The sequence below is a fragment of the Phalacrocorax aristotelis genome, chromosome 3 (assembly GCF_949628215.1).
Source record: "Phalacrocorax aristotelis chromosome 3, bGulAri2.1, whole genome shotgun sequence".
Taxonomy (NCBI): Eukaryota; Metazoa; Chordata; class Aves; order Suliformes; family Phalacrocoracidae; genus Phalacrocorax; species Phalacrocorax aristotelis.
Window position 1 is genome coordinate 50234690 of NC_134278.1, and position 25130 is coordinate 50259819.

Sequence of the window (25130 nt, forward strand, 5' to 3'; positions counted from 1 at the left end):
CTGCCGTTTTCCTTCAAAGCTCATTAGTAGAAAGCACAGAGGAAAGGAACCTGGGAGAGGAGATGTTCTCATCCATACAGCTTCCCCACGTCAGGAGCTACTTGGTGCATGTCATTCCTGACAGATGTTTGCCTAATCTGCTCTTAAAAAACTTCAGTGATGGGGCTTTGACAGTCTCCTTAGGCAATCTGCTCCAGCTCTTTGCTGTACCTATCATTAAGAAGGGTTTTCTGATATCTAACCTGCAATTAAAGGCCACGGTTTTCCACGCAACTCAGCATCTGGCTGACCTTACAGCCAAGCTAGCTCCACCAAGTCGACTGCAGTTTTCTCGCTAGATCTTCCTTGCCAGCATTGCTCCTTGGGTACCATGCTCTCTTCTGCCAGGGGTAACCAGGGCAGTGCGAGTGCCGCTGGTTTTGTTGAGCGTCCAGCCCGGCGTCCCACGGGCCGGCAATGGGCAGGTTTCCCTCTCGGATCCTATGCAGCTGACGGGAAGGCGGCTGCCTGCCAGTAGACGCTATTGAATTAGGAGATTCAGTAAATCCCAGGAGAGGTGCTGCCACAGTAAAGTTGCGGCAGTTTTGCACTGATAAAACTAGCAGCGCTCACCATGGTCCCAGGCCTCAGAACAAGAGCTGAAGCCTTTTTTGTTCTGGAACAAAATGTGCTGGGGGAGCAGTTGTACCATATATTGCATATATGTAATCAATTGCATCTAGCGCTTTGGACACACATTTTTTGATGAGAGCATTTCTGTAACAATTTTAGCAGTTTAAAAGCATTTAAAAAAAATCAGAGAAGTCACAGTTTTGGCTTGGTTTTTTTTCTAGTTGCTTCCTTTTAAATATTAGCAGGGGAAATACATCCCATGGCAGCCAGGCCTGATGAGGAAGCTGTAGATGCCTGTATGCTGTGAGCGAGGTCGAGGTGCTGGGGAGCTGAGGCAGTTGCTTACTGGTGTGCAGCAGCGATTGAGAGTGAGTCAGTATAGCTACGGGCATATCACAGTATTACCATGGCAAGATAAACTCAGAGACACTTTTAAAATACATTTAGAACAGTGTGGAACATTGTAAGAGTGTTTCCTCCTGCAATTTATTTACAACTGTAAGATGGTAGTAATGAATTCATGTAAAGCAGCTGGGGAAATAGCCCTGCCTGCTGAGAATAGGTATTTTTTAAAGTGGAAACCAGCTATCTAAGCTAGGTTTACTTTTGCTGCCTGAGTAAATGATAGCAGTATGTAGCTAAACTGATTTTGAGACTAGGAGTTTTTGGCGACATCCAAAATTAAATAAAATAAGTTTTGGATCAGTAAGAGGGAGGGCATGTTGCCATCAGCAGGGGTGAATAACGTTTGTGTAACTGGCAGTTTTGGTAAGCGCGTCAAGGTTGATGGGGTTCTTCTCTATGTTATTGACACATGCGCTACAAACACCCTGATATCCATTTCATTTTACAAGGTGTGTGCGTGCACCGAGATAATGCACGGAAGGGTCACTGGCAGGTTACAGTGTGCCAGCCGTCATGTGCACAGTATCTAGAATAGTGTCAAGATACAATTTCAGGGTCTGGGGGCACCGATAGCATTCAGAGCCCTACATAACACCTGTGGCCCATGTAATATCTCGCTAGCTCTTTGTCACTGAGCATCCCTTTGGCGCCTGTCATCCTGAGCTAACAGGTCTGTTTCTATTTGTGCAAGGCATTTTTAGAGACATTTTTCCCCCAGTTGTCTTCTAGATGACCTGGAGGAGCTTCAGCAAGTTGCCCATGTTACTTGACTCAGGGAGCAAAAAGGAGAAGAAAGGACAACGTTTGTTTCAGAATGCGAATTGGGTTTTTTTTTACATCAAATCTGGGCTTTGTATTCTGCGCAGCATGGGAGGTAGATTTATTGCATGAGAGAGGTTTCAGTTTCAAACTAATAATTAGAAGAACACATTTAAACCTTTGTCAATATAAAAGTGATTTCAGGTGCTCAGGAATGCTCTGCCTCTTCCTTGTGGTTTGAAGGAAAAATTTTAAACATTTTCCACCCTGCAGCTATTGAGGGCAGTGAAAGAAAATACCTATAAGCTGCTAGGAAACATACCAAATAAACTTGTTTCCCACTTCTTGTAATAATCATCAATTGTAGGTACTACTCCAAACATACTTTCAGACAGACTTTGCACTTTTAAAATGGTATTTTCTGTCAGGAAGGGTTTGTTCACGCCCCATGGCAGAGAAGCAGGGACCCAAGTCGAAGCCTGCTGAACTCGACGGGCATTCAGTGAGGTGCAACCCCTTCACATTTTCCTAAGAATCCCCGGTGCTGTTAGCCTGCAGCTCCCCTTTCCCAGCCATCTCCCCAGGGAGGGGCAGAAGCCTATTTGAAGGCAAACAAGCCGTAGAGCCTACAAGGTGTAAATAACTTTCATAAATGCCAACGCTGAAAAAGCCTGGGTGCTGGGAGTGTGACACACGACGACAGGCAGTTCACGCCGCGCGAGGGGGGAACGATATGCCAGCGCTGCCGAGGCATGCGTGCATTGTGCCTGGGCATCCCTGGAACCCCCATCCTGGGGAGACACACAGGGCAGCTGGAGGGATGGGGAGTGGGACTATCTGCTCCTTGCCCCATCATCTCTGCCCGCTCCCCTCGCCCCCCACCTCTGCTCCCCCCCCTCGCCCCCCACCCTCCTCCTCTCCCCGGCTTCTTCGGGCAGGGGCTGATTTAAATAGGTTGGCAGGGAGCCAGGAGCTCATCATTTTAATGCAGTGTAAAATGGAATGTGCATAATTATATGCAAGCCATATGTGAGGGAGACAGCTCAGCTGTGAATTTCGGGAGGCTGCGAGAGGGAGAGAGCGAACAGTCAGGGATCAGATGAGATGGAGCGGAACAGAGTGCAAGTGTCACCCAAATGAACAGTGTAATGAGTGTATTGCTGACACTCCTCCTTTCACCTGCTTCTCCCTTTTGCTTTAACTCGAAAGCAGAAAACACTGTAGATGAGAAGGGAAAAATACTGTATGCAAGCAAGATTACTAATGGGCTCTGGTAATGTCTCCATTTAAACTGCAGCTTTCTTAATTAACAGTGTAGTTCCAAATACCCAATAACTTTTAATGCATCTTTGTCATTAAATATTTTGACCGCATTTGACTGAAGGATCATTGTTCTTGCTAGATGATTGCTCCTTTCAAAGCTTCACTTAAACATGGAGGGGGAATCCATTTATCTATAATAGTATTACAGGTAAATTATGAGTATGAAAACTTATTTTTTTTGGCCTTGCTGTTAAACTGAAAATACAAGTACATTATCTAAGGATTGCTTAAGCATGTCAAAAAGTTTAAACGACTACGTATGAAATGTAATCCTGAAAAATGCAATGGAGTAAATTGAAACCCTGAGTTACTCACAGTTTACAGCTCAAATATTTCGTTTTGGGTTTGTCTTTTGTTGTTCTAATTATTTGCAAAGCAATGAATTTGCATGTTCGACCTAAGCTATGTAAGAAAACAGCATCCCAAGTTCTCATATCTAAAAGGTGTACTGCGTATTTAAACAAACTTTTTAATAATGTTGTATTTTGGGATTCCCGTCTGTTTTAATGATCTGAGCTGTTATGCTTTTAGCTATTTTTTTTCCTTCCATTATTTGTAAGTCCCTAAATAGGCCATTATATTTCCCTTCAGGCTAGAGATGAAGATGGACATGCTGAAAATTTTCCCCAGCAGCACTATGCTAAGGAAACTCCAAGACTTGCCTTCAAGAATAACTGCGAACTACTTGTAAGAATAACATACTTACAACAAGTCTAGATTGTTACTTTAGCACAGTGAAAACCGTTTTTTTTTTTGAAAGGCTTTTGTTCATTATGACATACATTATGAAATATGATAGTTTTTTTTTTCCTGTTTAGCGTTCTAATGCTAGTTCTGCTATCCGTGAACAGTTTAAGATCTCAAATTGCTTGAAAAATCTCTTATATTTGATGACAGCACGTGAATGGCCTTAACATACTACCTTGTCTTGCACGGTAAATCAGGGAGAGCCATGCAGGGAGCAGCTGGTGATGCACGAAAAGCCCACACCACCCCCCCCGAGGCACCCCAAAACTCACTCTCCCATCCACCTTTTAGCCCTGCCTTGTTTTCGGGCGGCAGTGCCGCGTTTTGTTCTGCTGACACGCAGTACTCCCTTTAGAGCTCGCCTCCCCTTTCTAGCTGCATGCAGGCGGGAGCATCCTCTCCTCTCCGCTCCTCTCCTCTCCTCTCCTCTCCTCTCCTCTCCTCTCCTCTGCTGTGGGGAAAAAGCAAAAGCCAGGAAAGCACATACAGGGAGCCTGGAGTGTTTACAAGCCGTAAGAGAGATGATATCAGCTGTGAAAGGATCTCTGTTCCAAGGCAGGGTTAATTTGCTGTTCATTTTAGCATTTGCAGCTAGGCAAGATTAAAAGCAAGCAGGAATGCCTATTATATTTCTATTAAATGAATCTGTTGGGACCTAATGTTCTTGATTAGCTTGTGAAAATGAGTGCTCCACGATGAGTTTTTCTGTTTGCCTAAAGTAAACAGAGAATGAATTGTAATACATTTAAGAGAGATTCACGCATGGCATTCGAAAAGGGAGTTTTAGGTGAATTGGTAGATCTCTCCCTCGCATTTGCCTTTCTTCTTGGCTGCACTTAAGTAAAATGTATCATTTGGCTAAATGGAAATATTTGTGGAGAGTCAGAACACAGGGTTATATTCTGAAACAACACTGCTTTTTTTCTTGTTATAACTCTGCAAGAGGGGGGCCACAGTGGAGGAGCAAGCTGTGTTTCCTCTGCATTAAAATCTGTGTCTGCCTCCCCCGTAGAGGACACAGGGCCAAACACTAGTCTTGGTGTCCCAGGTACAGCATCCAGCGAAGTTGAGCTGATGAGCTGACATAACCTGGTGCCAAAGCCAGCCCCCAGATTCAGGCAGTTGAGCAGAGAAGCCCAGACTGGAGGGCAGCAGCCCAGAGGTGGTGGCCAGTCCCCAATCCCAGCACTGGCCAGAGCACAGAGCATCTTTGCCTCACCTGCACTGGTGGGCTCGTAGGGTCACCTGCCCCCGAGGTGTCCCCTGTGCTGAGCCAACCCCTGGTTAGGTAATGACAATGCTTTTTAGAGCCACAGATGTCACTTGTAAAAGTCAGTGCGTTTCCAGTATAATTCTCCCCAGCAAAAAGCAATGTGACCCGTAAGACCTGATCTTGCTTCCTTTAAAACCCCTTGCAACGTTGCTGTTGGTTTCAGGGGCAGCAGGGTTAGGTCCTATGGGGAGGAAACTAGGCAAACACGAAAAGCAATACCCCAGTGCAGTCAGAATCCTGTGCCAAATAAGTGAAACTGTTTCCGCAAGGCCTTGCTTAATTACTGTGCCGCTGGTCACATCAGGCCGCACGAACCATCACAGCACATAAAGATGCCCCCGAAGTCAGTAGGGCTTCCTGGCGTGGGAGGAGTTCAGGACTAGAGTTGGGAGACAACACAATATAAAATAAGTCATGTATTATTTTCAGTGGAAAATCTGCTTTATTTTTGGTGCACATAATCAATGAACCAATTAACCCCCTTTGTGCTATTAAAATCAAGCATTCTTTTAATGCCCAGTTAATTATTTCTCTATTAATATGCATTTAAGTTTTTGCTTTATTATATCATTTCTGTACCTGGCAAAAGCTCAAGTCATGCAAGTTAGCCTTTCATGCGATTTTCTGGACAAGTTTCAGTTCTTGTTTAAGGAAGTAATAAAAGCAATTTGTCGTAGTTTTATTTTTCCTCTGCTATTGGAAACAAAATTGGCAGGGATGTAATCTGCACTCAATTTGTATGTGAAAAAAAAAGCAGACAAATAATGAATATGTACCTCTGCTGTCTTTAAAGATGTATTTTAGGAACTTTCAGTGAAAATACGATGCTGGGCCTAGACTTTGGAGGGGAAGGAACTCGTGTTATTATTTGTCAAAGATGCTACGTGTTTCACAGAGGGGTAGTGGTTTTTCTTCTATATTTTTACTTTTTGGGAAACAATGCTTAATTAAAATGTGCTTGAGAGTGATAGAGTACTGATTTTGGCTTTTCACAGCATCAACTATAAGGCGAATCTCACAGTAACTAGCCATTAAGGCAGCATCTTTCTCCTAAAGGCTACTAAATATTCCTACATTTGTGCTAGGAATTGTCTCCTTGGGAGGGGAGAGGGGAAAAAAAATTAAAGAAAGGAGTGGGGACAGCTGCTTCCTCTTAAAAAAATATTTTCCTGGTGGTAGAAACTTGCCCAGAGTCTAACAGTGCAAGTCAGATGCTGGCTGAGTGAGAAGCTGAGATTTTTTAAATGAAAGAGAAACTGAAACTTGTTTTTGCTTTTGAGAATCGGGAAATCCTTGGAGTTTTCTCAGTGCAGTTGAGGGTAAGTACTGTAAGAGCCTGTCAGGTGAAATTGGAATCTGCGGCTCAAAAGTGCTTTCTTTGCTTTAGGGTTCAGCTGCCATTTTCCAGCAAGGTTTGTTCCAGCAAGTGCAGGCTCCTCTGTTTGGGAAGTGCTCATGCTGGGAGGGTGCTGCCGGGCGGGATCCAGGGGCTGGGGCGCTGCTGCTGGGTCTGCGTGCCAGGGCTCTCCTGCAAGAGCCACGCTACACCGGCTGAATCTTAACATCCCCGGTCACAGGCACGCATGGTGAGCTTTAACTCCTCAGTACTTTGAAAGGTCTTTGAAAGCATAGTAACATACAGTATTACAAATTGTATGCTTTCTTCATTGCTTACTCCTCAGAGGAGGAGATGTTTTGGTTAGTGAGGTACAACTCAGCTATTTGGGTTTGGTTTCTTTTTTGAGAGAGAGCTTGATAGGAAATAGGAGGAAGAGAGATAATTTAGGCAAAAGAAACCCCTGAGTGGTTGTGGTACTTCTGCTCATTAAGAAAAGCAGAGGCAAGTAAAGATTTTGGTTGGTATAGAAAGCCATTGTGCCATTACAGGATTATGTTAGGGTGTTCATTTCCCATGTCAAATCCAGATACATTGTGTCATGCCAGTTGTTGTAGAGCACAGAAGACGAAGTGGTTAAGATGCTCTAGTCAGTGAGGGCATCGAATTTTCCTTGTGAACTTTTCAGTATTTTTGAGAATCATGTTTTCTTAAGTTCAGCTACCCATGATAAATACTGGGAACTACATAAAACAAATTTATTTTTAAAGATCCAGGCCAGCATGCTGTCTTGGCCAGCAGTCCACTCTTCTCCCATAGGCTCTGCCTCAGGATTTTAATTTCTTATTCCATGAGTGGCTGGAAGCTTTTCTTTCAGGCACATCTCTGTTTGCACAAGGAAAAGGCAGAATTTAGTCCTCTGGAAGCTGATTGTCAAGGAGCACTACAGTCCAACTCATAGTGGATGTGGGGAGAGAGATGGGATTAACTCCCGAGAACGGGTAGGCTAGAGTGAAAAGGCCAGTGAAAAGCCCACAGCCTTGGCTCTAGCCAGCTGAAATTCCTGAGCCATTGCCTAGAGAAAGGAAAAATCCATCTGGCACCTACCCAGGTTAGTCAGGGTAGGAAGAGCCATGCTTGGATGCCTTTTAACAAAAGTGGGAAAGAAAAACCAACAGTTCGTCCTTCCCCCCTGCCCTCCCCCCACTCCAGTTACCCAGAATATCAAGTCAAGGTTTCAGATTGGCGTGCTGCTGTATGAGCAAAGGAGGGTTTGATGGGTTAAGGAAATTAAACACCAGGTTGCTTTCCAGTTCATTTGTTTATGGAGATGATCTGAGTACCACCCACTGCTATGGGATTATATGTAAAGCAAACAAATAACCAAACAAAACATAACCACCCTGAAAAAAAATTCATTTCCATTCCCACACCCAGCTGTGACCCATGGTTTTCCTGCAGTAAAATTATGATCTTTTTCTCTTTGAAATAAAATAGTCTACTCCTAGTAGTTCTGCTCTGGGAGGATAAATTCTTGACTCTAGTATGCAATGAATTATAAGGTAGTCCTGGTGCTTGGAAGCTGTTATGTGAAAGACACAAAATAAAACATGCTTGTTATTGGATTTAATGCATACTCACCTACAGCCATTTATCTTTAATCACTAACAAAAAGAGGCAGAGAAAGCTCTGAAAACACATCTACAACTGAAACATGAAATGCAAAATGTTCTCCTACAAGCAAAAGGCCTTTGGGGAGGATACGGCATGGCTGAGAGAAGCCAGAGCTACAGCTGGTGCTTTGCTTGAAGTTGTGTTGCTTTGCCCTGCTGTTTCAGCACTAGAGGCAGGGTCAGGAAGTGTGGCACATGTGGGATGTCCGGGCAGGGGAGCAAGGGTGCAGGCAGGTTAACGACAGCATTACGGTACTGGAATGTGGGAAAGATTGCGTACCTGCAAGAATGATTTTTAAAAGCACTGAGAATATTTGTGATCAGATGAGGCCAGTAGGTTTTGTAGTTGGAGTCAAGTTAAATGTAAATATGCATATTGGTATCCTTTGGAGGCCATGAGAGTTTTGGTTTCAGAAAGTGAGTTTTGGATTCTTTTATTTTGAGTTCCCTGACCTGTTTCCTGTGCCTCAGTGTCAAGCAAAGCTGCTTCCTGTTAGTCCTTCAGCGTTAAAAGGAAATACCCATCAGTCCATTTATAACCGCAGTGCCCTCAAAGGAGGACTGAATTTGGGGAAGATAGCTTTGCTCATCCCCTCTCTTGCCTTTCCTCCCTTTTTGTCTCCCATGCTGCTTCCTTATGCCTAGCAGAAAGGAGAGAGAAAGCAAAGGCTTTTCATTGCTGCAGCCCTCCCTGGTTCTTCCTTCACCCTGCTAGGTGCAAACTGGCAGAGGGAGAGGGAGAGCACTTCCTTCATCCTGACCCAGGCTTTGGGACGTGCAGAGCTTTCGGCCAGAAAGCTGGAGCAGGACTGCCGCCCAGCAGCTCTGAGGGATGCAGGGACACGTCTAGCCTTTAAGGTATGGACCTTGCAGTCAGGAGGCAATTTTGCCACCCTGGAGAGGCATGGGGAGAGGGGGATGAGACCTGTGACACCCTGTGGAGCTCCAGGTCGTAGAGCTACTGGTACCAAGCCTGCTGAGAGTTAAAACCTCCTCAGCAGTGCCTACCACTGTTTTCAGCATCACTCAACATTTGCTGTGTCTCACCGCTGGTGCTGTTTTTTGGTGGTTTACCGATGGATTTCATCAGTTTCTTGCTCAGTTTGCTGCCACAGTCAGAGCAACCAATACTGCTCCATCAGCTGCACCGTGGCATACGCAGTGATTCGAGCAAATGGTTGTGCAAAACCCCTAACAGCCAACGGAGAGCCTGCCGTTGGTTTCAGGGTCTTTGGATCAGGCACAGAGAGCTGTCAGAATGGCAGTTATGGCTCTGGAACAAAAATATTGAGAAAAGCAATTGTAGCGGTGAATTGATACTGATGTTCTTAAAACCTCAGTAATCTTGGCCACATGAAATACAACCTTTCTTGTGACTGAAATAACAGTGAGGCTTAGGTCATATTGTAGACTAATCGCCTGTAATATTTCATTTTCAAAAACTAAATTGTTCATGAGTTATAGCAGAATATTTTTAAAAGAACGTCCCCAAATCCCCACGAAAAAACTTGCATTCTGTTTCTTTTCAAGCACGGGTAACGAACCAGGCAAAATTATAGTAAAGTTTTTTTTGTCTTTAATTGCTGCCAGGCTGAACGAAGGGCTATGTAGTATTCACCTTAGGCATACTTGTAAAGACTGTTGAAGTCCACAGGCACTGGGCGAATGCACTGATAAAAGGCAGCGCACAGCTCTCAGGCAGATTTGCAGCCGGGGGGGTAGAGGGGAACCCCAACACCAGTTGCTGGAGCATGTGGCACGAGTGCAGGCTCCAGCTGACCCTCCCTGCCCGCTGCCTGCCAGCACAGGTAGGCACCCATGGGGCGCTGGCTGCCTCGGCAGCTGCCCCCGATAGGCATCTCGCTGGGGTAGTGCAGGACCAAATACAGATCTGCAGCCTGCCAGCCGCCCCACGATATGCTGTCCCCAGGAAATGATAGGCTCTATGCCTGTCTGCTGAGATCTATTCACTGTTTTAGAACAAATGCATCCACTGTCTTGCCTGGCACACAGGCTGTGTCCCTCTTGCCCTGCTTTTTAATTATTTGTTTTTCTACTCCAATATAGAAGTGAAGGCAGTTGCTCACATTATGGCAGCACGGCTGGACCTGGGAGGTTTGGGTCCTGTTCCTGGGGCTGCAGCAGACCCTCTCAGGGGTCTTGAGAGATTTCCTTGTTTTTTCAGGCCTCCTGTACCCCTTCCTCCATCGTGCATCACCATCCTGGTAAAGAAATATGTTTGGTTTTTTTTCTTGACTCACACCACGTTTAGGACTCCACAACCTCTGATCCAAAGCCCGTTGAAATCAATAGGATCCCTCCTGTTAACTTTAAGTGGGCTCTGAATGACACCCTGTATTCTGTAGGCAAGAAAAGGCAAGCAACTGCTTCGAGATGTCTTCCACCTGACCAAAAATTGCTGTAGGACAGCTAACAGCTAATTTGAAGGGTATAAAACATTCTCTTTATTAATAATATTTAAGCTGAAGGCTGCAAGCAGAGACCAGCTGTAGGAACTTATAGAAAATACAACCCTGTCATAGCAAGTCTGAGATAGCAGATCTAGTGGAAATAAGACCCAAAACTCACTCCTTTTATACTCAGGATTAGTGAGGGACCATGACCTATGGCATTAAGGGATTCCCCATGCCTCCCACAGAGGTGGGCAGGGGAGTGCCATTAACCCTGGAGAGCAGCAAGGAGAGTAAGTCTCTGCCGGTTCCCAGCAACATGGAAAATACAAGTTATAAAATCCCCAGGAGCATGGGGAGCAGGGGGAGGGAAGGGAAGGAGATGGGGATAAAAGGAACGAAGCTCCCCCGTGGCTAGGGACGTGTCTTTCCGCACAAGCAGGCTGGAACCCCCAGTAGCTCTACACAATCCCAACCTTTTCGGTCCATTGAACCAAATTAAGGAAGAGGATTCGGGGAGCTGAAGATATGGAATAAAAGGTGTGACAGTGAGAGGTGTGGGTGGCACGGGAAGATGGGCAATGGGAACGAGGCAGTTTGGGGAAAGACCATGGCTACTGACGGTGGGTGTTTGGCCTCCCAAGAGCAAGTCGTATCCCCTTTCCTTCAGCACTTGCCTTGGATATGCTAGAAATAGCAAGCAATTTCGCCCCAGTGTCTCTAGTTTAGCATTTTCCTTCATACCAGTACAGGAGCATTATTTTAGGATGTGACACTTGACACTTAGTGAGCACAACTTGCCTTTCCAAAGGTGGAGGCATGTTTTCTAGTTTTTAACATCACTGTTATTATTTCAAAAGGGAAGCAAAATGCAGTTGTTAACAAGGATAATAATTAAAATCCCATTACAGCTCCAATTCTGTCATCTTCCTCCCCAGAACAAGCATTAAAATTTTTATTAATAAATGTGCAATTACTGGTGACCTCTGAATAATTTCTCCAGCCTTAATTTCTCCTCACTGCAATACTGTGTTTTATTACTCTATTTTTACTCTGTGCTTTCCTCATTTGATGTTTACTGAAGTTATAATTTTCATATTAAACATGTTCTCATTGAAAAATTGCTGTTTAAAAAATGATTTTTAAAAATACCAATCTTTTTATTGACCAGGAAATTAAACAAGTAAAAAGTTAAGAAACTGTTAGCTGAAAATGCATGTTTAGCAAGCTACTTCCTGATAATGATTTCAATAAATTTTAAAGTAAAAAAGCCTGAAAAAAATTGTCAGCCACCCCCCCAACCTCTCTTAAGACTGAAAAGAAAAAAGCAGGTTTGTGTCCCTTGGAAAGAAAACCAGTTGTGAATCGTGGCTTTGCTTTATGAAACTGGCATTCATAACCAATTTAAATAAAATTCAGACAGTTTTTATAGAACATTAAAGAATAAAGATATGCCTTGTTCCAAAGGAAGTGAAGTGCGGTGAAATAAAATTCATTGGATTTCCTTCCACATAAATTGGAAATAAAATTTCCAAAGTCATCACCCAGAGCTATAAATATTTTCTTCTTGGGATCTGTGCAGGAGTTGCAGATGACTCAGTAGGGCCCATGGGGCACCCTGGCAGCTACCTGGGAGGAGCCGTCCCTTGCTCTGCATCTCACCACGGCCATACCTGCAGCACAGGGACAGGCCATAAAACTGGCTTTAGTCCTCTGGCGCTCAGGTCCTTTTGCACCTCTGACCCTGGCTCTCACTCATGCAAGGTGTTAATGAGAACGGGTTTTGCCAGGTCTGAAAAGATGCCTATGTAGACCTGTGTGACTTTCTGTAACGGTGCAGTTGGCTTATGGCTCACCTTGCTGCATGCATTGTCCTCCCCATTAAAAAGGAAAAGAGTTTGAAGGCTTTGACCCCTTTAAGAGCCAACACACAGCAGTAAGAGAGTGGGATTTTGAAAATCAGAAGCCCATGCTCTTTTTATTTCTGAGTTAAGATCCAGTCCGCGGGAGGGAGTGTTGAGAAGAGCATGGCCACCATTCAGCTGGACTGCAGGGAGGCTTGGGGGTGCTCTGGGATATTGAGTACGTGGCCCTCACTCTTTGGGAATCCCTAGGACTGTGCAGGGCTCCCAGGGGTGACATCCCAAGAAGACAGATGAATGCCACACAGTTATCTGAACGCACACCAAAGAAGATCTGTCTGCAAGGAGCATGCATCTCACTGCTCACTGCTGTCTGTAGTAGACACCTTTTTTACATCTCAGCAGTGACATGTATTATATTGCTTTTGGGATGGGAAAAAAAAACCCAAAATATAAATCCTGCATTTTATTATAGAAGTTAATACCAATAATTACTTAAAATCTAATGAATTTCAGTTCTCACTTAATTGCTTTTGAGTAGTTCACTTAACTTATTAAAAAGAAGCAAGGACATATTCATTTAATGAGCAGCAGCAGCCTTGGCCTAGCATCTGCCTACATTCTCTTTTCAATTAATCAATTATAGTCCAATGGTGTGTAATTACACATTAAGAAAGTTATTGGATATCGCAGCATGGCTGTCCCAGGGGGCTCATGAATACACTAATATAACACACCTGTAATGACCTGTTCTCACATCTGCAAATTGCTCCCATTTCTCTCTCTCTCTCATTGCTAAATGAAGATGAGAGCAATTACCATTAACTTTTTGAGTCACATCTAGTCAATGAGAGAGAAAAAAGATCCCTACCAGCATTCATAATAAATCTGCCTGTTGGTACCGAGTATTTTAACTGCACCAGTCATCGAGCTGGAAGACAGTAAACGTACATCAGGATCACACAGGGTTGTGGGGATCCCGGGGCCAGCCTGGCCTAAGAACAGGCTTCACCTGTAGACGAGAGAAAGAGGCAAGCAGGAAAACCTTGTCAGATCACAGCCAGGTGTAATTTGCCTGGCTTGGTTCGAATCAAACCAAACTCTGGAACTGATCCCTATGCAGTGGCTCTAAGTCTTTGCATAGCAACTAAGCCATGTTGCTGTTGTGTTGAGGTTTTTTTCGAACACTAGAAAGAACAAAATTTACTATGTAATGGCAGAAAGGCTTTGGTTGTGCGAGAGGATACAGTCACCAATGCTCTCTTATTAATGCATAACAAATGAAACCAAGGAGAGACTCTTAATCTGCATAATGAAGTCTGACAGATTCTAAATTGGTGATTTAGTCAACTAAAGGGTCCAAAAATGCTCCATGGAAGTGAGCTTTTGATGGCTCCATAAGTCAAACGGGATGATATCTGTCAACATTTTTATGAATGTTGTCTTGCATAGTGTGATTTTGATGTGCTGTTGTCTCTCTATCTGGAAGGAAGTGTCTGTTTCCCTACACAAAGTTTTCTTGTTCATGTTTTGATCTGCAGTCTGGGGTCTTCGAGGCGGGTGTACAGGCAGAGATCAACGTGCAGCAATATCTTGAGCACGGCTGTTGTTCTTTACAAGCAGGATCTATTTTGCTCGTAGTAATCTGAATTATTTTCATGCTGATGCCTTGCACCAAACTAGCATTAACAACTTCAGTGAAACCTTCATCATGCTGGAGGTGACTTATCTTTTTAAGGACCATGCGTGTCTCCTTGTGCTTGATGACCCTCAGGATAACACTCCTGCAGGATTCAGGTGGCCAAACATTGCTCTCAGTTGTACTCACAGTGAGGCAATGGATGTTTCAGTCTAAGCTTCAGCTGGGTCCACATTTCACTCTGGTTTTCACCTGTGCCATGTTTCTTCCCAGTTCCACAGCACCCTTTGGTTTAGGACACGGTTCGGTTCGCATGCCTACCTGTAGCATCTCAGCATTTGACATCTGGGCTGGACTTTCTCTCTAGGTCCCATTGCTAGTTAACAGAGGAAGGCAAGCACTTCCAGAGTGTGATTTACTCAAAATAATTACGTGCTGGTTTAGGATTGGTTAAACCATCTTTAGATGTGTCTATATCTGTTCATTAACTAGATAAATACCTTCCATATGGCACCTACATTTCTGATAGCTGCAGTCATCAGTTGAACTGCATATTTCCACATGTGTCTAACTTCAAGCTTGCACACAGAACCATTGAATTCAAGCAGAAAGAGTGCTTTTATGCTTGAAGTTAGGTATCTGCTAACTTTGTGTTTAGATGTCCGGTCTCCAGCTTTGAAATGGGGATGCTGTTATTTAATTGCCTTTGCATGTAATTTGAGATCGAGATTAAAATATTAGAAGTGCAAAGCAGTATCTATTATTTAATGTTGATTATACTCCAAATAGTTAACAACACCACCCTTGGTATTTGCAGAGAAGTTCATTTATTATGAATTATTACCTGACACAATAGGAGAAAACAGGTTCTGAGGTTTACTTTTAGGTATTTAAAAACAGTTTGACCACCCAGGCAACACACAGTAACTGAAGCAAGGAGAGCAGTGAGTCTGGTCAAAGTGTGGTCAAAGTGATCAAAGTGTGCATGTGGACAATGTTCTCAAATTCTGCTCAATGCACGGCTTTGTTTATATTAAAAATGTTTTAAACAGAAAAAGGAACACAATTATAGTCTAGAGCTTTAATATACAATACAATATTCAGTTGTACAGGCTAGTTAAATATTGGTCCTAAAATGCCTGTCAGTTGGCTCTTAAGTTGTGTAGTTTTTATGTGTCTGATGGGGAGGAGGGTGGTATTTCATTCAGCTGCAAAAATTCGTTTCTAGCTGTATTCTCTGCAAGAGGCTGTAACTCTTTGCATGTCACTTTCCTAATTGAGCAATAAACTCTGTATTGTACTAATACTTTTTATTATGAGGAATAAACATGCTTCTTCTAGACAGGCAGAGGAATAATTGACCACCTGTGGCCAGTCCTGAAAGAACATTACTGCACGTGCCACTGAAATTAATGTCTCCTTAGTCAAGAAGGGAAACAGTCATTTTCTGAGAGATTTTTTTGTGGTTAGAAAGCTAACACACCCGATACAACGTGGATTCCCGACTGCCAAGGGAAGAAGCGCTTGGTGCTCGCACGGTTACTGACCCTCTCTCTGACTTTGGGATTCAAAGAGCAGCTTCATTTGTTAAACACATTAAGCAAAGGGCCAGATTCCGGCTAGAGCCAGGGACGCCTTTACATCACCCTGGCAATAGAAAGAAGACTCAAAAGGTGGTGTGCATGTAACGTACTCCTGTGGCCCCTTTGTGCCGCCAGAGTGGTGCAAAGGACTCTCAAAGTAGACGAGAATCTGTCCCAAACATAGGTTTATGTAATGCCGGAAGATAGCACTAGGACATTGTGCTCGTGTATCGTGTTACAGCTGGCTTGGCACCAAGTCATAAGGGCTGAAGGATGCTGGAAACTGAAATATTAAAGAGCTAAGAGATTGACTCGGTAGAGAGAAATGGTAAATGCTTCTTTTATCAATTATTTTTCACTTTGTATTAATACATCTATGAGACTGTATCTCATGTAAACGACCAGATCCTTCAGGATCCAGTCTCTTCTATAAATTGGAAGCAGGGATTGCCATGAGAAAAGCACACAGGTCAGAATCCTGGGTGTGCATGCACCTGCAGCACGTGGTGCCCCTGCCAGAGCACGTGCCCAGGGAGAAGCAGCATCCTCGGCAGGTGCATGCACACCCTTACAGGCACAGGCGCTGTGCAGGGCCTGGAAAATGTGTCCAGTCTTATCTTACGCATAGCCTATTTCTTCTTTTCCAAGAGATTGCAGGGGGCTGTGTTGAGCAAGTGCGTTTCTCCCCAGTGGCTGTGCTCGGTACATTGCCACAGGGCTCTGGGCTGTCATCCTTCTTAGTCACCATGCCACGTTCATTTAATGAGGGGTTGTAGCTGATGTGCTTGCAGTCTGGCATTCCAGCTTTAGGTCTCTTCTTCTTCCTGCCACAGACTAGGGCTGAAAGTCTCCCCAGTAGCAAGGCATGGCCAAGGCCTGGATGAGTGCAAGCTGTCCAAAGTTCAAACCAGATTAGCTCAAGAACACTGTGATCGGTGAAAGGAATTAACCAGAGGGCCTGGCTGCTGACATACCCCACATAAATGAATATATTTGCTATCAAAATTCTTCCTTGGGGACCTTGCTGAAATCTCAGCTGCCCTATGTCCCCACACAGCAGCAGTGACAGAATTGGTGTCTTCTTTCTGTCCAGGAGCAGAGACCTTTTCTCTCCAGTTCCCCCTGGTGAGATGTGTCCCTTTGGCGTCCCTAAGCTGCTGTCCCTCTGCAGCTGCCTCTGCACTCAGCCAGGAGGTGGGGACCAACCGGACCACAGCAGCCTGCTTGGGTGAGCTGCAATACCTTGCTCACATACTTGGAAAGCAGGCTGTGCTTGCCTCCATCAAATTTATTGTAGTCCCACCACTGTTTGCCTCCAGCTCAGCTGAGTCAGTGTGAGTGCTGAGAGGAACCATCATGTAGACAAGTTTGGCCCAGTTTCCCCCCCATGCTGTTAGAAAAACCTGCTGAAAGCAAATCTGATTAACACAGTGGAGAAAATAGCTCTTCTGTAAAACATTGAGGATTGCCATTAATGCAGGTACGTTGCGATGAGAAGTGGAAATGGCTTTTTGAACTTTTGCGGACTGATGGGCACTGCAGTTCATGGTCTGACTGGCTGTCTGCAGATTCCTAGGTGCTGAGCTCGCAAAATCCTGTGTGGCCTGGGGAATCTGCCTTTTATTTTCAGAGCCACTTTTTGAATGCCAGAGTGGCGGTACGTCAATACCACAGTGCACTGTCACCGCAGGAGTGTCGTGGAGGTACTGCATCCCTGGTGTGCAAAGCCCTGGTCATGCACCAAACTCCACACGGACGAATGCAGGTACCCATGCCGGAGACATGAGCTGCTGCAGGCATGGGGACCTCCCAGTGCTCTCAGGGTTATAAAACCACAAAGAGGACAAATCCAAAATATCCTGGACCTTGTTGATCCTCCAGGAACTCCACGTAGCTCTGTCTTAGAAGAGGGATTTGGAGAGTGCCCGATTGCAGCACCCAGAGAGAATCAGAAGTGTTTAGATTTCACATTGTGTGTTTTCTCACTGCTGCTTGTTTGCTGGGTGGGATTTGCTCCTTTTCATAGCTGTAAACACAGTGCCCGGGTGAGCTCTGGGAGGAGCCTGACTCAGAGCAGGTCACCCTGAATTTGAGACAAGTGCTTCATCTGAGTATATATACAGTGAAAAGCTAGAAATGGAAAAGATCTATTAGTTCCTTCAGCCAGTGCTTCAATTCTAAAGCATATCTGTAATGTGCTGTAGGCTGGGGAGGAGAAAATTGCTCACTTTTCTGTAAATGGAGAAGCAGTGAGTATCATGGTCTGGTCTGAGAGAAACCACTCCGCAGTCTTGACAGTGTGTGCTCCCTTTTAGACAAACTCACTCTTCAGTGAAGGTGTTGGGGGCATTTTGAAGCTGTGCCTAATGCTCCTGCCTGTAAGCATGATAGAGAAGGAGAGCAAGTGAGAGGAGAGAGAGGAGGGCACAGACTTTTGGTGAGGACAGGGAAGTGATTTCAGGCGTTTGTGACACCACACAAACCTTGCGTAGTTAGTATCTTCCTGAGCACAATATACCCTGGAGGATGGAGGAAATGGTAATGGGTAGAGATGGGGTGGAGGGAGTGAAAACTACCTGCAGACATGGCATCTGAAAAAACCCAGAGACAAAGCGACTATTTTTAGCTAAAGTGCAAACAGTGATAGATGCCACGGGGCTGCTGTCACTAAAATTTGGCTATAAGCAACATATTCATATTTAAACAAGTCAGCTTTGCACATGGAAATGAGCAAACACTGTGTCGTCTCTGTGCTTATTTGTTTGTTGTGCAGAAGCCATCAGCTTCACTCCTTATCCCTTCACTGTGGTGGTGATGCGGAGTCATGATGATGGATCGGCTGTCTTATCTAGCTTATCTGCAAGGCCACAAAACATTTATGTCTCATATGGCATGATAGGCTGTTCTCGTACAACAGTGGAAAATAGGAATTTGGGACTGCCCTTGCAAAAGTACCATGTCCTGCGCAACATTGCCATTCCGGTAAGCTCACTTGGCACAGTTTGTACAGCTAAGCACATCCACTGTGAAACCTAACACTGGGATGCACATGAATAAAATCACACAAAATCAGGAGAGGAGTGAGCATCAGAAAAGCTTTTGAATGCAGGGGGCAAACCAGCAAGGGTGGAGTTCCTGCAGTTTCTCTCCTGCTTAGATGGGGCCTGCCTCATCTCTGGTAAAAGGCCTCCAGCTTACACCAGCATCATACTTGGCCAATTATCTTATTTAGGTATCTCGTATATATTTAGGTCTTGAAAAGGTCAACAGCAGAGCACGTCTGGGCAGGGTTTTTTGAGCTATAGGACTGGAAGCTTTGCTTCTAGCATCATTAGAAAATAATTGCTTGTGAATGTCCAGGGATTTGAATCTACATGTTGGAGCTCTGAAAAGGAGGGCAGGGAGGTTTAAAATATTATTGAAACAGCTGCTGCTAACATTGCACTCACTGCAGATGCTGAGCAGGGAGCGAGTGCAGTGCACTGGGGTGCACGATGGCTGCGTCTCACCTGCCTTGGTAGCCTTGCTCTGGGAGCCTGTCTCCTTGGGCTCCTCCTCACGTGACTGTCCCCAGCACAAATACGCTCCTCCGTCCAGAATTCATGCAAGCTGGTGCATGTTTATCGAAAGCTGCAGTGAGGCAGGGATCATCCCTGTGGCACTCCAGCTGACTGTTTTCACCTATGTGTATCTGCTGTTCTTCCATTTAAAATTTTTTTTGTCCTTTGTTTTTTGTTTTCTGTTTCTTGCAACTTCTTCCTTAGGTCTCTCTTCCCCTTCTGAATATCTCTCTTCCTCCATCACTATCTTTCCTTCTCTTCGTTTAACTGTCCTCTTCCCCAGGTCCATGATAAATCACATCACTTAATTTTTATGCCCCCACTTTTTCCAGAGTTCCTGTAGTCTTTGGCTTCTCAGTGCTGTCAGCTGTAAAAAGCCCCCTTCCCTAAATGTTGTAAGGCCCAGATGTTACGAAATGTGAGTTTTTAACATCTAAAAACCTGTCAGTTACCTGCCGCTGTTCACAGCTTGATTTCTCAGTATGGTCAAACTGGGTGGCTCCTGACTCTGAACGTAACCGCTGAGTTTCTTATCAGGGAGATTGCTTTGACGCCTGGTATTAGACTAATCCTTAATGAGGCATCTGTTCAGTCCTCAGCTCTGTTACAGATATTCCCTGTGACCCTGGCCAAGACATTTTATCTCTCTTTGCCCCTGCCCCTGCCTCTGCTCCCCATTCAGAAATGGGCATATTGCACTACTGAAGCTTATGTGGAATTGCAACGATGAATTCCTCCTGCCTGCTTTGCCTTTACCTCATCCCTTTTGTCTGCACGATTGTCAGCTGGGATAAAGCACCACCGAATCAGAGTAGCTGTGGTCAGTGCAAAGCTTGTGCTCCAAGCAGCTGTCCCAGTCGCTCACCATATCGTAATAACATTGATAGCAGAGAGTCAGCTTTATTACCATTTGCATAGCAGTCTTGTGCGCATTGAGGAGCCTCCTATGCTACCTGTGAATAGCGAACAGAGAAGTTTCCAAGGAAGGATGCTCTGTGGTTATTGCAGGACAAAGATAAAGTGGCTTCCTTTGAGGGCTTGTTCCATGGGGTCTTTGGCAGAAAATATGGAGCCTTGGAAGTACCAGAAGGAGGAGGAGGGAAGCAAGGCAATTGCTCCATTTGTAAAACCCCCTCTCTGTTTTTCATGCCGGTTGTCCATCCTCTTTCCCTCACCCTCCCTGCTTTAGTTCTGTCACAATAATGAAATAAAGTAATGCAAGGTAAAGGCATCCTTAAGGCTGTCATTGTTGCCAAGTAATGCTAATAGCACTTTCTCTCTCACATACCTGCTTCTGAACACTAATGTCATTTAATTATTGTGATGTTGCAAATGAAGGTGCCCACACACAAATTCAGTATGGATGTAATTATTAGAGGTGGAATGCCAATTAAGCACACACCAAAAGCAAGAGGTGTATTTTTGTTTTGCCTTCTGATTTATTATCATTTACCTCACGCGCCTCACACAGCAATGCCTGAGTCAGAGAACCAGCCCTTTGTGCATAAAGCTTGCTCTTAAATCTACACTTCACAAGAAAATGGCAACTGGCATAAAAAAATTGTTTTCAAAATATAACCAGGAGTGTAGTTTTGAAGCATTCTTCATCTCAGGTAAGGAACACAAGGGAAGTATGACTTTTGGTAGGCAGATGCACACCTCCAGAAAAAGCAGTGAATACAATACCATTCACATGCATAACATATGTCAAAAAGCCTTCAGTGAAAATCCAAATTATGCAGAGAAGAAAATCCAGCTTGCAACCAGTTTAAATGTGTTGGCCAAGTCAGCTAAGAAGATCTGCAGGCTTGGGCTTCAGCAGCTAGGGGTGCACCGTCTGCCTGCCACCTAATTACTGGGGTTTTCAATTTTTAGGTATGTGCTAGTTTTGCATTTTTCAATTCTAGTCAGTCAGCACTACCTTTTGGGGTGAAGAATGCAATGCTGGTGGAGTGTCCTGCCTTGTTTTGCAGCCTGTGCACACTTATAATGTTCTGCTCTCCCAACCTGTAAAGAGTCCTTCTTTGAATACTATGCACTGAGCACCATGCAAGCAGCTCATTATCCCGGGCGTTTCAAGACTAATTTATAGGACATTTGGTTAATTTGCATAAGCCATCCAGTACACAGAATATGCCTCCACAATAAAGTAATATGCCAAAATCAGGATTTATGTGAAAACATGAATAATGGGGGGGGGGGGGGGGGGGGGGAAGGCATATTTAAGAAGCTGTCATTAGTCCCGATCCCTAAATGAATACCCCTGATAAAGTCACAGAATCTGCCTCCCACCTACTGTATGTGAAGCTCCCATATAATTTTCTGCTTTGAATCTTGCTCGTCTTTTTATTAAGTAAGATGGGGTTTGATCCTTAAAACAGCCTTGAAATATGAATACTTGGCGCTGATGGCTTTGTCTGAAAAGGAAACAAAAATCCCCCAAACTGGATCCAAACCAAGGGCTGCACGTTCAGCTATCACCGCGAGGAGCCTTATGCGTCCGCTGCTCTGATTATTACCTTGACACCAGAAACAGGAGGGCCTGTAATCCTTGAAACAGCTGAAATCTGAAGCGCTGATTCTTCCTGTGCTTTGAGTTAGTCGGTCCTTGATCTCCATGCCTGGCATGCAAGCCTGGCTTTCACTGAAACCTGACCTCGTGGTCCCTTCTTCTGCAGCCCTGTTTGTCTTCTGCTGTTCAGAAATGTGCAGCTTCTGTCCTCAGGACTCTGAATTAGAGCTGCACGGGTCAAAGGAGCAAACAGGAGAGTTGTCATTATTGGATACAATGTCTGCCCTTGATTTAGGTGTCCTTGTTTTTTTTTTTTTTTTTAAATAATGATTACAAAACAAGAACATTGCAAGAAGTTTTTTAAGCGAACCTTTCCCCTGCAAAGTGACACTGGCTTTCCATGATCTCTAACGCGCAACTGCTTCACCTACAGGTATGGATGGGTTTGCTCCTTTCCTTTCAAAGCCAGCCTGGGATTTGAAAGTCAAGTAGGGTTCTTTCTTCTCTCCCTAATATGTCTTCTGCCATTATGAGGCCTCTGAAAAGCACATTAAGTCCATATTTACCCCTGTGCAATCTAATTAACTTCCAGAATAACTGTGCAGGTGTAACTGAGATCTCAGTATGAAGGCAGCTTTGCTCCACTTATTATAATTGAAGGAACTCTTTGGCCAGCAGCATTCTATTAGTAGTAATGATGTTTGAAAAGAAAATAACTTAGCTGGACTTTTGGACTGAATTTGTAGGAATGCCAGCTAGAATTGCCTAAGTGAATGCATATATATCTGCTTACTTGTAAATAGAAGCTAACTTGAGCTGGAAATCACATGTACAATAAACATGTAATCCTGATGCTATTGCTACAAATTCATTTCCCAGGACAGAGCTACGGTTTCAAGAGCCTGTTTCAGCGCTTTATTGTTTTGAAGGTTTGAGCAGTGTTGGTTGTTCGCTTTGGTGCATCACGTGTAGTTCCAGTCAGGTGAAACCTGCTGGGTATTTAATGGCTTATTCAGCTTGAACCAGAAGTTACTCTGTTGTATCTGTTATTCTAGCTTTTGAGATTAGTATTTTCAGTTGCAGGAATTTGTGGGTGTTTTTAATCAAACTGTACTACAGGTTACATGGAACTGGTAGCATTAGCTTGAACATAATGAGTATGTTCAATAGGAACAATACATGCAGTTTTATGGTTTACTGTCTTCCAACTTGAATCACTTTTTGCTATTATAAGATGCTAGAAGCACATTTTTTTCCTCTGGGGATTTACAGTTTCTCTTAGTGTTTTGATTACTTGTGAATAATTTGATAGAAAACCCCTTACACATGTGCCTGTGATGTACAGCATCTAGCTTGGATTTGGTTTTTGACTGATCCCTCATAGCTGAAGTTACTGTATACAACAAAAAACATTTGTAATGCTGTCAGACAGGAAAAATCTCTCTTCTGCAACTTGACTCAAATTTGTTATGTGTATAGCTCCATGAAGTTCAATAGATGTAAATACAGATTAATTATTTAAAAAGTAATAGGAAGGAATGAGCTTCCAAACATATAGTGTTTAATTATTTAAAACCTATAATGGAATTTCAACCCTCACGCATACCTCAGATCTCTCGTTGTGCTTGGACAAGTGCCTGAGGTTAACTGGCATGTCCCCACCACCCAGTCATCTCCCCTCCTATATCACAGGGTCATAAACGTGCCTGGTAGATGTGAAGAACAGTCAATATTCTCAGTCATGCCTACTAGTGAATATGCTATACTTAACTCTGTCTTCCTTTCCCCCATTACTATATTGAATCCTGCAATAAGGCATTCCATAGAACATTTCCTATAACAAGATGCGTACGAGTGCACAAGTGTGCGCACGTCTGTACCTAGCCACAGAGGACCAAATCCTAAAGTCGGGGCTTGGGCAAAGCCCCTTGTGATTGCTGATCCCACACTGTGGAAGGAGCCCCATAGTAATGTTACACTTTGGTCATTTGATGGTGGTGATTAAAGGCACCCACTGTATGTGATTAATCAGTCACATACTGGTGTTGTACACACATGTAGGACAACCTGATTCCCATTTCAAAAAACTCATGCTCTAAGAGGGCTAGTCAGATAAGAGGAATCTTCTCCCCATTTTAAAAGGAGGATCAAAGATACAGGCTGAAGATAAAGAACATACAAGCCTCCCAGCTTTAGAGGCCTGTCTGAGCTTACCCTCCCTTCGCTCCACCTGCAATGAATGGAGAGAGAGGGTTCTGCTGGGACCAGTTCAGAGCCTTAGTTGGGTTCCTGCCATGATACACCCTCTGTCCACAGACCTGAGCTGGACAAGCAAATACCTATAATTGGGCCATCCGGATTATTTCACTACCTACCCTTCCCCTTGTCCAAAGTTACTCAGGAATTTTGTGTTTGTGGGGAATGACTAATGCCAATCTGGCAAGTCCCATCTCAGAACCCCAGCTACACAACCTTCCTTCTTTTACTGCTGCAAGTCACTGGTTGAGGAGCGGTTGACCTGGGGTTGGTGTTAAAATAAATCTAAAGAAAAGCCTTTAAAAGAAAAGCAAACACTTCAGTTGCATTGAACAAATACACAGTTAGGAGTCTTTGGATGGGATGGCTACTGGTCTTCATTTGCCAGCTAGATCTCAGCTGGTTTGATGAGGAATATTTCCAGCGGTGCTCTACCCTGTGAAATTGTTGTCAGGAGGAGCTTTGTGGAAAGACATAGGGAAGGAAAAGGGCTGGAGAAAGCAAGACAGAGTTAGTCCTTTTTGAGGAGGAGTCTAAAGAGCATAGCACTCTTGAGAGCCTTGCTTGCAATACACTTGCAGGGCAAGGGTTTAAATACATGGATTTCTTTTGTCCTGGTGTGCAGCTTCCACATGGCTGCTTTGTCATGCATGTCATGCAATGTGAATATCATGTGCATGACGTTGTGAGTATGAAAGGGTTTGCCATTATGCATTTACATAATAAAATCTATGCAGTCACATCGTGCATCACGCATACAGGCAAGGAATGAGTGCCATCTACAGTAACACAATGCATTACTAAACGGTCCTCTGTAATTGTGTTCTTTACCGAATAGCGTGTCTGATGCCTTCTGCTGTAATGTACCCTCTTTGGTAAGAAATTAATACTTTGTGCCAAATTAAACTCTCAGTTACATGGTGCAAATTGAAAAAACAACACTGGCTTCAGTGGAATTATCCCAGATTCATCACAGGGTTACTAAGAATAGATTTGATTTTTGTAAATAGCCAGGTGTCAGGTGTGCCCCAGTGCTAAACACTTTCTAAACAGAGGGATAAGTTAGACCTTTTCATTTGAATAGGGAAGACCTAGTGGGGCTTTTTTTTTCCCACATCCATACCCGACTTAGAAAAAGGTATCTGTAAATCAGCAAGGAAGAAGGTGCATTTTCCATTC

General features: G+C 44.1%; 1 protein-coding gene across 2 annotated transcripts in view; it reads left to right on the forward strand.

Moving 5' to 3' along the window:
• The window catches only part of SOBP (sine oculis binding protein homolog), a 116946-nt gene that overhangs the window by 60366 nt on the left and 31450 nt on the right, over window positions 1-25130 (forward strand). Inside the window, exon 5 of one of the 2 annotated variants that reach the window (XM_075087400.1) lies at window positions 3691-3786. The exons of the other annotated variant lie outside the window; for it this stretch is intronic. Within the exon in view, the coding sequence (XP_074943501.1) occupies window positions 3691-3786 (96 nt within the window). The remainder of the gene's footprint in view (window positions 1-3690; window positions 3787-25130) is intronic. 2 annotated transcript variants of the gene reach the window in all.